Source organism: Delphinapterus leucas, chromosome 8, assembly GCF_059928025.1.
Source record: "Delphinapterus leucas isolate spDelLeu-1000000601 "Yukka" chromosome 8, BTC_Dleu_Yukka2, whole genome shotgun sequence".
NCBI classification, from domain to species: Eukaryota; Metazoa; Chordata; class Mammalia; order Artiodactyla; family Monodontidae; genus Delphinapterus; species Delphinapterus leucas.
Window position 1 is genome coordinate 54,296,945 of NC_143136.1, and position 13,379 is coordinate 54,310,323.

At 36.6% G+C, this 13,379-nt stretch overlaps 1 protein-coding gene across 1 annotated transcript in view; it reads left to right on the forward strand.

The window, feature by feature from the left end:
• SESTD1 (SEC14 and spectrin domain containing 1) overlaps positions 1-13,379 on the forward strand; it is a 150,272-nt gene that overhangs the window by 109,121 nt on the left and 27,772 nt on the right. Inside the window, exons 10-11 of the mRNA XM_022570146.2 lie at positions 4,605-4,727; positions 12,740-12,934. Of these exons, the coding sequence (XP_022425854.1) occupies positions 4,605-4,727; positions 12,740-12,934 (318 nt within the window). The remainder of the gene's footprint in view (positions 1-4,604; positions 4,728-12,739; positions 12,935-13,379) is intronic.

Below are 13,379 nucleotides of genomic sequence, written 5' to 3' on the forward strand. Positions count from 1 at the left end.
AACTGTTTTTGTGTGTGTGTGCCAAGGAGATGTCTTTGCTTTATTTAAAATTTATTTTTAAGTTTATAACTCTTTGAAAGTTCCCCGCTAATGAATTGTTTTTCCCCAGTTATCATGATTTATATTAACCTGCTTCTTTTGTTTCTATCGTTTAAAAGTTTTCTAGAGTTTCAAAGTTTAAATTTTAAATAATGTTGCCTTACGTTTTTAAAAATAATATATAACACATTAATTAGTTAAAATTTCTGAGTTATTTTCATTCCACCCTTATTTTTAGAATTTAGACATTTTTAGTGAAATAATGTATTAATTGCTTAAATGCCATTGTATATCTGTTTCTATATTCATATTCGTAATACATAGTAATTAGTGAGAAGCAATTGAGTCCCCCAAAGGGAATGGAAACTTGTTTCAAAATGTTTACATGAGATTTCTTAAAACTTACTCTTTTTATTTCCAATTTTTAAAAGCATAGACTAAAACACTTAGTTCGGGAATTAAAAAGCCTATGGGTTTTACTGTAAAATGCAGATATGAGACATAGTTTATAAAGAGTGAATAAATAGAAGGAGCTAGGCTTTCTTCTTCAGAAAAAGTGGGGAAAGCAAAGAGGCTAACAACCATTGGTATCATCTACTGTGCTTAAGTGTCTTACGTATAATGACTGTATAATCCTGACAATAGCCCTATACAGTAGGTAGCATTAACACCATTTCAAAGGTGATGGACCAAAGTCTTTCAACTCCTAGGAGCAGAGCCAGAATTTCAGAGTCACGCCTAGTGCTTCCTGAAGACAGAACTGCTCATCTGTCTCTTTTGTGAAAGAGTGATACTTTCCACAGGCCAGCAGAGACAAACAGGATCCTAGTACCCTGCAAATATAGCTCATACCAAAGAGTAAAGCAGAAAAAGTGGAGATGTTGAGGAACAAAGCATTGTATTCTAAAGAGTACTTGGCAATAGAGGTTTGCAGATGAATTTAGGACTCTGAAAACAGAATTTAGCAAAGAAAATCGTAGCAGTTAGGCTATTCCAGTGAGCCAAAAATAATACTTGGACTTTTTTGTTTTTGAGTTTTTGCTCTTTAGTATTAAAACCTTGTAAAGAGAAGGTGGAAGCTAAGAATATATTAATATTTAAGATACTAGGACATAAATGTGCACACACATAAAGAGAGAAATCCCAAAAGATCATATACTGTTAGTAAGCAAACATTCGCAGTTTATTCGTTCTCACTAATATTTAGAAATACACCTGAAGAGATTTCAGTTTTAAACTTGGTGGAAGTATTTTATAAGTAATAGTCAGCCATGTAGGGGGCAAAACTAAAAGCAGAAAGCCTGGTTTGGAGGCTACCACAAGGATCTAGGTAAGGCCTGAAGTAGGCTTAGAACAGGTTTATTTTGAAAGTCAAAACAGCAGGATTCCAGGGGTATCAGATATGCAGGATGTAAAAGGAAAAAAAGAGTCAAGAATGACTCTAAGGGTTTTTGGTTTGAGAATATTGCTCTAAATTATAACTCTAAAATGCATAATTTATAATAATGCTCTTTAAAATATTCTCATTATGTAGGCAGTTTCAAAATTAAAAAGAAATAGCGAGAATAATCACAAGAATGTCATCTTTATTTGAATTTGTTTGACAACTAGAAATCAATAGTGTAAGTTCAAACAGATCAAAAGTATCCAACCCCTTGGAAATGAAAAATAACTCATTTTAAAAAATGGATCAACAGAAAAATAAACAGTTCAGTAGAAAACTTAAAACCAAAATCATCAAAATCTATAGCATGAGATGAGTCTTGAAAGATGAAAAAGAGGTCACGAAGAGAAGGGGCTGAAAAGATTTCAGGTAGGAGGATGACCCATGTCAAAGCAAGACTAGTGAGAGAACATGGCGCCCTTGGGGAGCACTAAAAGTTCAACGTGGGCTCGGTTAAAGAAGGAAATGGTGAAGGATAGGCAGGGCCCCATCATCCATGGCATAGTATGGCCATACCAGATAGCCACATTTCATCCCGAATGTAATGCAGAACCAGTATAGGATTTCTCACTGGGAGAAATATTTAAACAAAGATGAGTATTGGGTCCTCATGAAAAGATTTTTATTTAGTATGTAGTTCTGTTTTTCCCCTCTGGTTATTAAGAAAACAAGAAGTCTTGGTGTTTTTTACCAATCTATGTAAGAAGATATAAAATCCAAAAGTAGATGACGTCTATGTTGTTTTCCAGGAAACTTTCCCCTAATTTTACTCAAAGTTAGTATCATTCACATAGGAACTTACCAACATTCTTATGATCTAACCAACTTTTTCCTTAGTTACTGTTTCTAACCCACTTTTGTAATAAATATAAATGATTTCAAATTAAATGTAATCATTGCTGCATTATTTTGGTTGACTACCCATCTCATCTCTTACATTAAGCTTGAAGTAGACTAAGGGCAAGAACCCCATTTCCAGAGTTTTTTTTGGAAATGACAAAATATATTTGTTGTTAGAGATACTGTTTCTCCCAGAGCCCCCACATGGGTGTTTCTTAATAAATTGCACTGAGAATCTCAGAAAATAAAAATAAAATAAAATAAAGTAAAAGCAGTAGTCAGTTTATATACCTTGCAAAGGTTATTCTCAGTTAAAACTTTCATGACTTGGATGTTTCAAATAGAGACAAGTGTTTTAGAGAGTAATTTTATAATGTATACTATTAGCAATTAACATTGTATCATCATTGGACCCAAGATCTCTATTGAAAATGTTTTCTAGGAAAGCAATAGAGAATTAGAGAAGAATTCTGTTGCATAACTGCTATATATATATGTTCATCTTAAAATTACTTCGATGCTCAACAGTAGAGAATTGGAGTTGTGAAAGCAGGTATAATAGTTACTTGAGGTCGGACGTTGCTTATTTAGCTCTTAGTCAGGTGGGATGGTTGGTTGTTTGGACAGATGAGAGGGAGCTAAGGAAGGAGGCAGGCAAGGAGGCTGGCCTTCTTAAAAAAGGGGTTTCGAGCCATTAAAATGATAATAACTGTAGCCACAAGGAAGTGAAAAACACAGGATAGAAATTACTTGTACTCTGACAATCGGCTGCAGCACTTAAATCTGGAGTAACATATGAAAATGCAGTGCATGTGAAAAATTAATGGAAGGAAACACACATGATTTTCCCCTATGATGTGGTACTTTTATATGATTATTTAAATTACATAAACTCTTAGATTTTAAATATATTTTACCCTGGTAATAACTATGGAATGCACTGTGGGTCTGTGATAAGGTAAGCCTGTCTATCCACTGAGTCTCTAATATTATGCTGCACAGACATCCTCATTCACTTCTTGGGACCTATCCTAAGTTTAGATTTAAGACATATCCTAAGTTTAGATTTAAGACATATCCTAAGTTAGCTGTTGTTGACTTCCTGATTGTAATTTAGCTTGATAAATAATAATTCAGCTTGGTAAAGCTGGGCAGTATTTTTTCCTGTTAGAATTACTTCACTGTGTCTGTAGTTTTAGAGTATATATGTTTGTGGGTAGAGAAAACAAAACCCTTTCTTCTGCATGAGAATTTGATCTTTGCTTAACTATCTAGGTCTGTTCCCTTGAAAACCTGATAAAAATGTCAACTGTGTTACTAGGCGACATTGCTTGTAGTAAAAATTATTCTGGCTCTGGACTGGGAGAACTCTTAATACTTGATGGAAGGGATAACTTCGGGCATCTTGGAGCTCAGTGACTTTTATAATGGGCATGATGCCTGTGTGGTGTGAGGTTTTGATGCCAGAGTGTCTCCCATATCTGTCCCATATGGATCTCATATCCTGAACTGTTGGACTGCTTCAGGGACCCGGCAGAAGAGAAACACCCAGTCCTGCTACCCTGGCAGACTGTAGTCCCTTCCCTTCATCCTTCTGAGTAGACTTGGTGCCACGGGGACTTCAGATGGTCTCGTGGGTCTGAAAGTTTGGCTTATCCTAAGAAGACCCCCTAGAGGGTACTGCAGTAGTATAATTCTACAGTTTTTAATTTTCTTTTCCAAGTGAGAAAAATAGTATTTTAACTTTATATCAGTTAATTGATTCTGTTTTATGAGTGCTTTGGAAGGAACTTTAGAGTATGAGTCAGGACACGTGGCTTTTAGTCCTAGTTTTTTAATAATGAATTATGTTACCTTGAACAAGTCACTTAATCTCTCTGAAACTCAGTTTTCTTAAGTATTAGATAAGAAATTTGACCAATGTCATTTCTGGTGTCCCTTTCAATTCTAAAACCTATAGTTCTCTAATTTTCTTATCATCATAAGTTAATTTTTAAGCCTCTCTTATGGGAGCATGTCATATTTCTTTTAGCCTGGCAGGTGATCAGATAGCTGAAAGCCTAAGGTGCTGTAGTGTACATTTTATCAAATTTAGGTTTTGGAAAAGTTGTCACATTATAGCTGTATAGTTCCAGAAGAAACGTTTACTGCCTATACAATAGAATTTAAATAATTTAAATTAAAAATACTTGAGGAACTTCGGGAAGGGAAAACCAATTAGAATGAAAGTTTGAAAAGTTTTTGATTATTTTAAAATTTTCATCTCAACTTCCATTCATAGGTTGTGAACTGGCTTGAAGGGCCTGGATCAGAACAGCTGAGAGCCCAGTGGGGGATTGGAGACTCCATTCGGGCTTCCCAAGCCCTACAGCAGAAGCACGAAGAGATCGAGAGCCAGCACAGTGTGAGAGGCTTTTTCCTCTGCAAGTTACAGAGCTATTATTAATGTGCATAATTAATAGCGTGTGGTACTAAGTGATAAGTTGCTGTACACCTTGGTTTAGGGGCATAAAGTATGGTATGTTTAATGGCTATCAAGTACATTTTGACCACTTAGTACATATTCATTAGAAGTTTGGTTTTGGTTTTGTCTCCAGTATAGCTTAATTATATATTTTTATAGAAACACAGTTCATGTGAAATTTTTAAAACTACTGTAACAGAAGAAAGAGTGATAGTACAAAAATACAGCCTTTATCTAGTCTTGAATTTAAAAAGTATAACCTCAGGAACAGGAATTATAAGTTAAATACAAAGTATTCAGGGTTTTCTTCAGCATAAAAGGAAAAACCGTTATGTTGGAACCTGTGAAATGCATAAAATATATAGATTTTTCAATTATGGAATTTCATATTTAAGTCTCTTACAAGTACTAACTAGGAAAATTGCAAAGATAATATATATACAGTTGGCCCCTCCGTATCCACAGGTTCCACGCACATCCAAGGATTCAACCAACCAGAGATTGAAAATATTCAGAAAAAAATATTCCATGAAGTTCTAAAAGGCAAAACTTGAATTGTGCTGTTTTAACCAATAGGTGGCACTGCATTGTCACCTTGAGAATAGGTTGTTTGCTGCAGGACGCGTGTATCAGCTTATGATTTTTAAGATGTTCTAATATTTTATTAAAAGCTTTCTTTTCTCTTTGTAAATAAAAGTCAACACTTTAAAGCCTATTTTGGAATTGTTCAGGTCTTATGAAACTATAATGACAAATTTCTAGTGTATTGATTGCTTGATATGGGTAGAATTTGGAGAAACTTTTAATGTACCATTTTGTGTTAAAGCACTCTGTCAAGTATTAAATTTTAGATTCTTTATAAAACCATACTTTAGAAATAAAGCTAAAAATAAACCCAAATTGATTAGAATATTCAATGCTAATATATAGAAAATGAAAATGCTACTAATATATAATTCTTTGTCAAGGAGTGGCAATGAGAAGTTTACTTGGTTTTTGAATAGTAGGTAAGCACAACAGAAAGAATATTAAGGTGTATGAAAATGATTATAATAACTTAAAATAATTTTTAAAGTATTTTAGTCCAGTAATCTTACTTTAGCTTTTAGGTGGAGGTAGGTGAGTGGTAGGAAAAGCACATAATAGGAAGGTGCAGAAGCATAAATCTCTGAAGTTGCTTTAGGATTCTGTCAGTGTCTCCCCATCCCACAGTACTGACTTCTGGTCTCCGAAGAGAATACTGGTGTGTTGTGCCTTATAGTAAGCAAAACAGGTCTGCATAAAGAATCAAGACCCCATTTCTTCCTAAGGTATTAGCCTAAGTGTGTTGGCAGTGTTTCTTTCCTCCTAGATTGAGATTCCTATATCATAGTATAAAATATAAATACCCATCATTTCACCAACTGTGCATCACCACCAATTCACATACATTTCCAGTGTCAGTCCTGATGACTGCTTTTTCCTTGTATGTGAACATCCAGGTTCATTTCTTATCTACCATCTTAATCCAAATCCCATATCTTGGTGGTGGATTGTTTTTTTAAGTTTGTTTTTGTTTCTGTGCGTGTGTGTGTGTGTTTTCGTTGGGGGGGGCTAGAAATAATCATTTTCTATACAGTTAAATGTTTATAAGAGGTAAACCAGAGAATGACGATAACTGAACTGAATGCAGCCTGTTCATCTGAGGTTCTATAAATTTTATGTTCCCCAATTTCCTAGGAAGGAACATTTTGATTAAAATGTGTGTGTGTTTGTGTGTGTGTATATGTATATGATTTTTTTCCCCACATCCCAGAGAGACTGATTATTTCTCTATGACAACATCAGTTCTAATTTCAGGTGTTAATTTCATGAGACATACGAGTTCTTAAATTGTTTGCATCTCTGGTCTGGTTATTAGGGCCTATAGTTTGCAAGTTTAAACGAGGAAAAAAGAAATCAGCTTGAGGATGGTAGTTCTTAACCCTTAATGGTCATGAGAGTCACCTGATGTGTTTGTTAAAAGGCCTGTGGCAGAACCCCACCCACACAGACTCTGATTTGGTAGGTTGGGGGGCACTTAGGTATTTTTAATAAGCACCCCAGGTGATCTGATGTAGAGAGTTCTCACTGCAAGAAATAATATCTCAGGTCTTTTATCCTTTAGCTTACTATTTTTCTCTGAATCACTGTTATTACTTCTTCAAAGAATTAGACCAACTTATTTAGAGCATTAACTAAATTTGTAAGTACTATAGATAAGACTGTGAAATCCCTTTCTATTTAGAACACAACAGTGATCATCTTCTCAGGCAATATTTTATGCTTTAAATCAGTCAGTCTCCATTAACCTTTATAATCACTGTGTGGTTAGAAAGTATTTTACATAAATTGGGACGTGAGCATGGCTGGAATTTGGAATCCCTGGCACCAGTCCACCAAGGACATGGAAGGACAGCTGTAGAGAACAGGTTTTCTCAACCTTGGCATTACTGATTTATTCATTGATAAATCTTTGTTGTAAGGACTGTCCTGTGATCGTAGGTATTTAGCAGTATCATTGGCCTCTACCCACTAGGTGCAGTAGCATCCCTCCCTCCCAGTTGTGACAGCCAAAAATGTCTCTAAATATTGCAAAATGTTCCCTAGGGAGCAAAATTGCCACCAGTTGAACATACTGCTATAAAGACAGAAAAGGATTCTGAGAGATTAAGTGACTTGATGAAGATCACACCCTTAGGAAGGAAAAAGACAGACCTTGAGTCTGTCTTTCAAGTCTGGTGTTCTTTGCATTACGTATGACTACATCATCTCTGTAATCATACTCAAAAATTCCATAGTAGTTCAGGCAATAAGACAATATGACAGATTAGAGAAACCCAAGTTTTAGGTACAGGGCATAAGAGAGACCACATTTGGAACAGTACCTGTTACCTACCTAATTTAATGTCAACAAATCTACAATACCTAATATAAAAAGTGTTTTATGTGTTCACTCAGTACATGCTAGTAGGGCACATACTAAATGTCACTTGTTGTTCTGGGCTCTTGAGAATATAGCACTGTCTTATCATACGGAACTTACATTCAAGTTGAGGAAAGAGGGAGTGGAGAGCAGTATAGGTAAGGCTTTCCGGAAGGGCCTCTCTGAGGAGATGACATTTAATCAGAGACCTTGAAATGATATGAAGGAGTAATCCAAGCAAAGGGCAATTCAGATCGAGGATACAGCAGTAGAAACACTCTGTGGCAGGAGCTTACTTGCCATGATAGAGGAACAGCAGGTATGTTGGCAATGTTGGAGTGCAGTGAGCAAGATAGGGAGTCAGGGGCCAAAACATGTCATGTGATCTTAGCCCAGAAAAAGGAACTTGAAGTTTGTTTTAAATATTATGTGAAATCATTGGAGAAGTATTTGAGCATATAATTGATTTATGTTTTTAAAAGATTACCAGCTATTGTATAGGGGATAGGGAGTAGGGACAAACAGTGAAATAGGAAGACAGGAAGCTAACAGAATGGAGGCAGCAGAAGTGGTGAGAAGTTGTCAGGCTTACGAGGTTGAGCCGGCAGGACTGGCTCTTGGAGGAGTCATGTGTTTAGCCTTAATGACTATTCAGGTGGGGAAAACTGAGAGAAGTAGGTTTGGGAGGCTGGAGAATCAGTATCTGTGGGGGCAGGTTAGTCATCCAAATGAAGATAGCTGTTAGATAGTTGGGTATCAGTATCTTGGGAAGAGGTCAGGGTTGAAGATATTATTAGTCTATAGATGTTACTTGAAGACGTGGGACAAGATGAAATCATCCAAACCCAATGAGTATTGGTTTAGAAGAAAAGAGCCTTTGGAAAGCTTAACCCTGGGTCACTCCTAAATTTAGAGGGCAAGGAGAGGAAGGAGAGCCAGCAGAAGAGGCCGAAAAGGATCTGTGTGGCTCAGGAAAGAAGTGAAAAAGGAGGGAGAGGTGGTCACCTTTGTTAAAATCAACTGAGAGGTCCAATAAGATAAAGACTGAGATTTTTTTGATAAGAGTGGGAAGGACAAAATCCTGATCAGAGTGAATTAAAAAAAGAATAGGAAATAAGGTAGAGTGAGTATAGCGATCTCCTTTAAGGGAAGGTTTTTTATCTTTAATTTACATATATTAAAATCCACATATCTTAAGTATATATTTTGTTTTTTAGTAGAATATGCAGTTTATTTGTACGCTGATGGGAATAATCCAGTTGAAAAGAGAAGATAATTGCAAGAGCAAAGCCTTGCATAGGCAGCAGAGGTTAGTCTGTAGAGTGCAGTGGAGCAGTTGGCCTTAGAATCAGGCAGAGTTCCTTCATTATTTTAGCAGAGAGGGCAGAGCCTAGGGCTACAGAAGCGGGGAAGGTAATAGATTTGTCTGTGAGAGGATGAAAGAGTTCTCTTCTGATGGCGTCGTAGTGAATTATGAAGTTGGATTTTTGGCTAGAGTGAAGAGGTGAAAGGGAGTTGGATATTTAAGAAATGAAAAGAACATATCATAAGAATAGGGAGGTGAAATAACTAGAGAAATACAGTAGGGTTTCTGAAGGCCCATTTGAGGTTATTTGGTCACAACTTTTAAAAGACACCTATCCACATAGTTGATTTGATCCAGCCACCTTCAGCTGCTGGAGGCACGCAGCAGGAAGAGAAACCAGGTCTGAGGTTTTGTTTGTTCAAATAGAAGTACAGTTAATACACAATATTATATAAGTCTCAGGTGTACAATATAGTGATTCACAGTTTTTAAAGGTTATACTCCATTTATAGCTATTATAAAATATTGGCTATATTCCCCATGTTGTACAGTATATCCTTGTGGCTTATTTTATACCTAATAGTTTGTACCTCTTAATCCCCACCCCCTATCTTGCCCTCCCCCACTGGTAACCACTAGTTTGTTCTCTATATCTGTGAGTTTGCATCTTTTTTATTATATTTTCTAGTTTGTTGTATTTTTTTAGATTCCACATTTATATGGATTATCATACAGTATCATATAGATTTATCTTTTTCTGACTTATTTCACATAGCATAATATCCTCTAAGTCCATTCATGTTGCTAAAAATGTCAACATTTTGTTCTTTTTTATGGCTGAGTAGTAGTCCATTGTGTGTCTGTGTGTGTGTGTGTGTGTGTATGTGTGTGTGTGTGTATCCCACATCTTCTTTATCCATTCATTTGTATATGGACACTTAGATTGCTTTTATATTTTAGCTATTGTAAATAGTGCTGCTGTGAACATTGGGGTACATGTATCTTTTTGAATTAGCATTGTGGGGGGTTTTTTGGGTATAAACCCAGGAGTAGAATTGCTGGTTCATATGTTAGTTCTATTTTTAGTTTTTCGATAAACCTTCATACTCTTTTCCACAGTGGCTGCACCAATTTACATTCCCACCAATAGTGTACAAGGGTTCCCTTTTCTCCACATCCTTGCCAACATTTGTTGTTCGTGTTCCTTTTGATGACAGCCATTCTGACAGGTGTGAGGTGACAGGTGTGAGGTGGTATCTCACGGTGGTTTTGATTTACGTTTCCCTGACGATTAGTGATGTTGAGAATCTTTTCATGTACCTGTTGGCCATCTGTATGTCTTCTTTGGAAAAATGTCTGTTCAGGTCTTCTGCCCATTTTTTAATCAGGCTGTTTATTTTTTTGATGTTGAGTTATATTGGCTGTTTATGTAGTTTGGATATTAACCCCTTATTTTTCATATCATTTCCAAATACTTTCTCCCATTCAGTAGGTTGTAATTTTTGTTGGTTTCCTTTTTTGTGAAAAAGCTTTTATGTTTCATTAGGTCCCATTTGTTTATTTTTGCTTTTATTTCCTTTGCTTTAGGAAACAGATCCAAAAAAATATTGCTGTGATTCATGTCAAAGAGTGTTCTGCCTGTGTTTTCCTCTAGGAGTTTTATAGTATCTGGTCTTACATTTAGGTCATTAATCCATTTTGAGTTTATTTTTGTATATGGTGTTAGAGAATGTTCTAATTTTATTCTTTTACATGTAGCTGTCTAGTTCTCCCAGCACCACTTATTGAAGAGACCGTCTTTTCTCCATCATGTATTCTTGTCTCCTTTGTCATAGATTGACCACAAGTGCATGAGTTTATTTCTGGGCTCTCTATTCTGTTCCATTGATCTATGGGTCTTTTTTTGTGCCAGTACCATACTGTTTTAATTACTGTAGTTTTGCATTCTGAAGTCAGGGAGGCTGATTTCTCCAGCTCTGTTTTTCTTTCCCAAGATTGTTTTGGCTGTTCAGGTTCTTTTGTGTTTCCGTACAAATTTTAAAATTATTTGTTCTAGTTCTGTGAAAAATCCCATTGGTACTTTGATAGGAATTGCACTGAATCTGTAGGTTGCCTTGGGTAGTATGGTCATTTAAACAATATTGATTCTTCCAATCCAAGAATATGGTACGTCTTTCCATCTGTGTTGTCTTCAACTTCTTTCATCAGTGTCTTATAGTTTTCCGAGTACAGGTCTGTTACCTCCTTAGGTAGGTTTATTCATAGGTATTTTATTCTTTTTGATACAATGGTAAATGGGATTGTTTCCTTAATTTCTCTTTCTGATAGTTTGTTTTCAGTGTATAGAAGTGCAACAGATTTCTGTAATCAATTTCATATCTTGCAACTTTACTGAATTCATTGATGAGCTCTAGTAGTTTTCTGGTGGTGTCCTTAGGATAGTCTATGTATAGTATCATGTCACCTGCAAACAGTGACAGTTTTACTTCTTCTTTTCCAATTTGGATTCCTTTTATTTCTTTTTCTTCTCTGATTGCTGTGGCTAGGACTTCCAAAACTGTTTTGAATATAAGTGGTGAGAATGAGCATCCTTGTCTTGTCCTTGATCTCAGAGGAAATGCTTTCAGCTTTTCACCATTGAGTATGATGTTAGCTGTGAGTTTTTCATATATGGCCTTTATTATGCTGAGGTTTGTCTCCTCTATGCCCACTGGAGAGTTTTTCTCATAAATGGATGCTTTTTCTGCATCTGTTCTTCGTTTTTGACAGGTGAGTCTGATGGAAGGAAGGAGAGCAGGGCATGAGCATGGGTTGTGCCCTGGAGGTGGTTATAGCCTCTGACAAAGGGTAGAAGGGAGGACCTGAGGCTCCTGAGTGCTGGACAGTAGAACATGCTGAGATCAATGGATTGGTGGACCTCATGGGGCTGTAGGAGCAGGCATACTAAAGGATGTGAATTGGAGAGTCAGCAACTGGTGATCAGAGAATGGGATTCTTGAAATTAAGATTTGGGGGCTGTATGGTAGTATATGATAATGACAAAATGTTGTGTCTGTTGGAGTAGGTAGCTGAGGTGGGGTGAGGACAGGATAGTTGGAAGTGAGGGAGGGAGTCAAGGAACTAAGACTTAGTTCAGTGTTGATTGGATGTCTACACAGTGGAAGTCAGGAAGAAGGCTGGCACTGAGAGGAAGTTCAGGGAAGTCTGCTAGCTCTGAGATGAGGGCCTGCAACAGAAAAGGTTGGCAGGATGTAATCCTACTACATGCATTTCACTGGAGATGTGGTTTTTGAGAGAAGGAGCAGAAGAAATGGTTTGGAAAGAGTAATGAGGAGTGAGGCAGCCATCTCCCCCACTTCCAGGCTTGTGGTAGGTTGGCTGTACAAGCAAAAACAGCCATCAGAAGGGCTGCAGAGCTAACTGCTTCCTCTGAGGGTGACGGGTTTCACACACAACAGGAAAGAGAAGGGGACATTTAGAGGCCAGGATGAGCAAATAGATCCTGCTGTTGGCAGGAGTGAATTCCAGGGATTGCAGTGGAAGGATTTGGGCGCTGGGGACTTTTCGTCCTCAATTTAAATAATTTTGCTTTAGAAAACTCTCATATATGTTACTTAGTATATCTGGAGATATTGTAAAATGTAATGTATTCTTCAGGAACTGATTTGATTCTTAATTTACTTTACAACCTCCATATTACAGGAATGGTTTGCAGTTTATGTGGAACTTAATCAGCAAATTGCAGCACTCTTAAATGCTGGGGATGAGGAAGATCTTGTGGAACTGAAGTCGCTGCAGCAACAACTTAGTGATGTTTGTTACCGACAGGCCAGTCAGCTGGAATTTAGGCAGAATCTCTTACAAGCAGCTCTTGAATTTCATGGTGTTGCCCAAGATGTAAGTGTCTACTCTGATTGCTTTTCTTTTCTTCAAATTATCTGAATACTTATCTGCACATCATTTTTGCAGGTTTGCATGTCTCCTAATTATTTTTCTGGAACAGTAAAATTTACTGGTGGGGGAAATAAGATACACTTCTTTGATTTTTTAAAAAAATTTTAAGTCATTCTGCATGCAACTAAACTTTTTTTTTTTGCCTAAATAGAGTGTCCCAACCTCTTAGATATATTTCATTTGGATAGTTTTTTCAGTCTTCATGCTTTATAACATAGATTGAAATGGAAGTTTCAATACTTTTTAACATTCTGCTGACCTGGACATACTTTGTCTTCCTGGTGCATGCATCTGTGTGTTCTGTCATTCAGATAACATGTATTCTAATTATTTGTCCTTGTCTTTTAACAGCAGAGTCTTTTTCAAGTATAATTGTGATAACCTCATT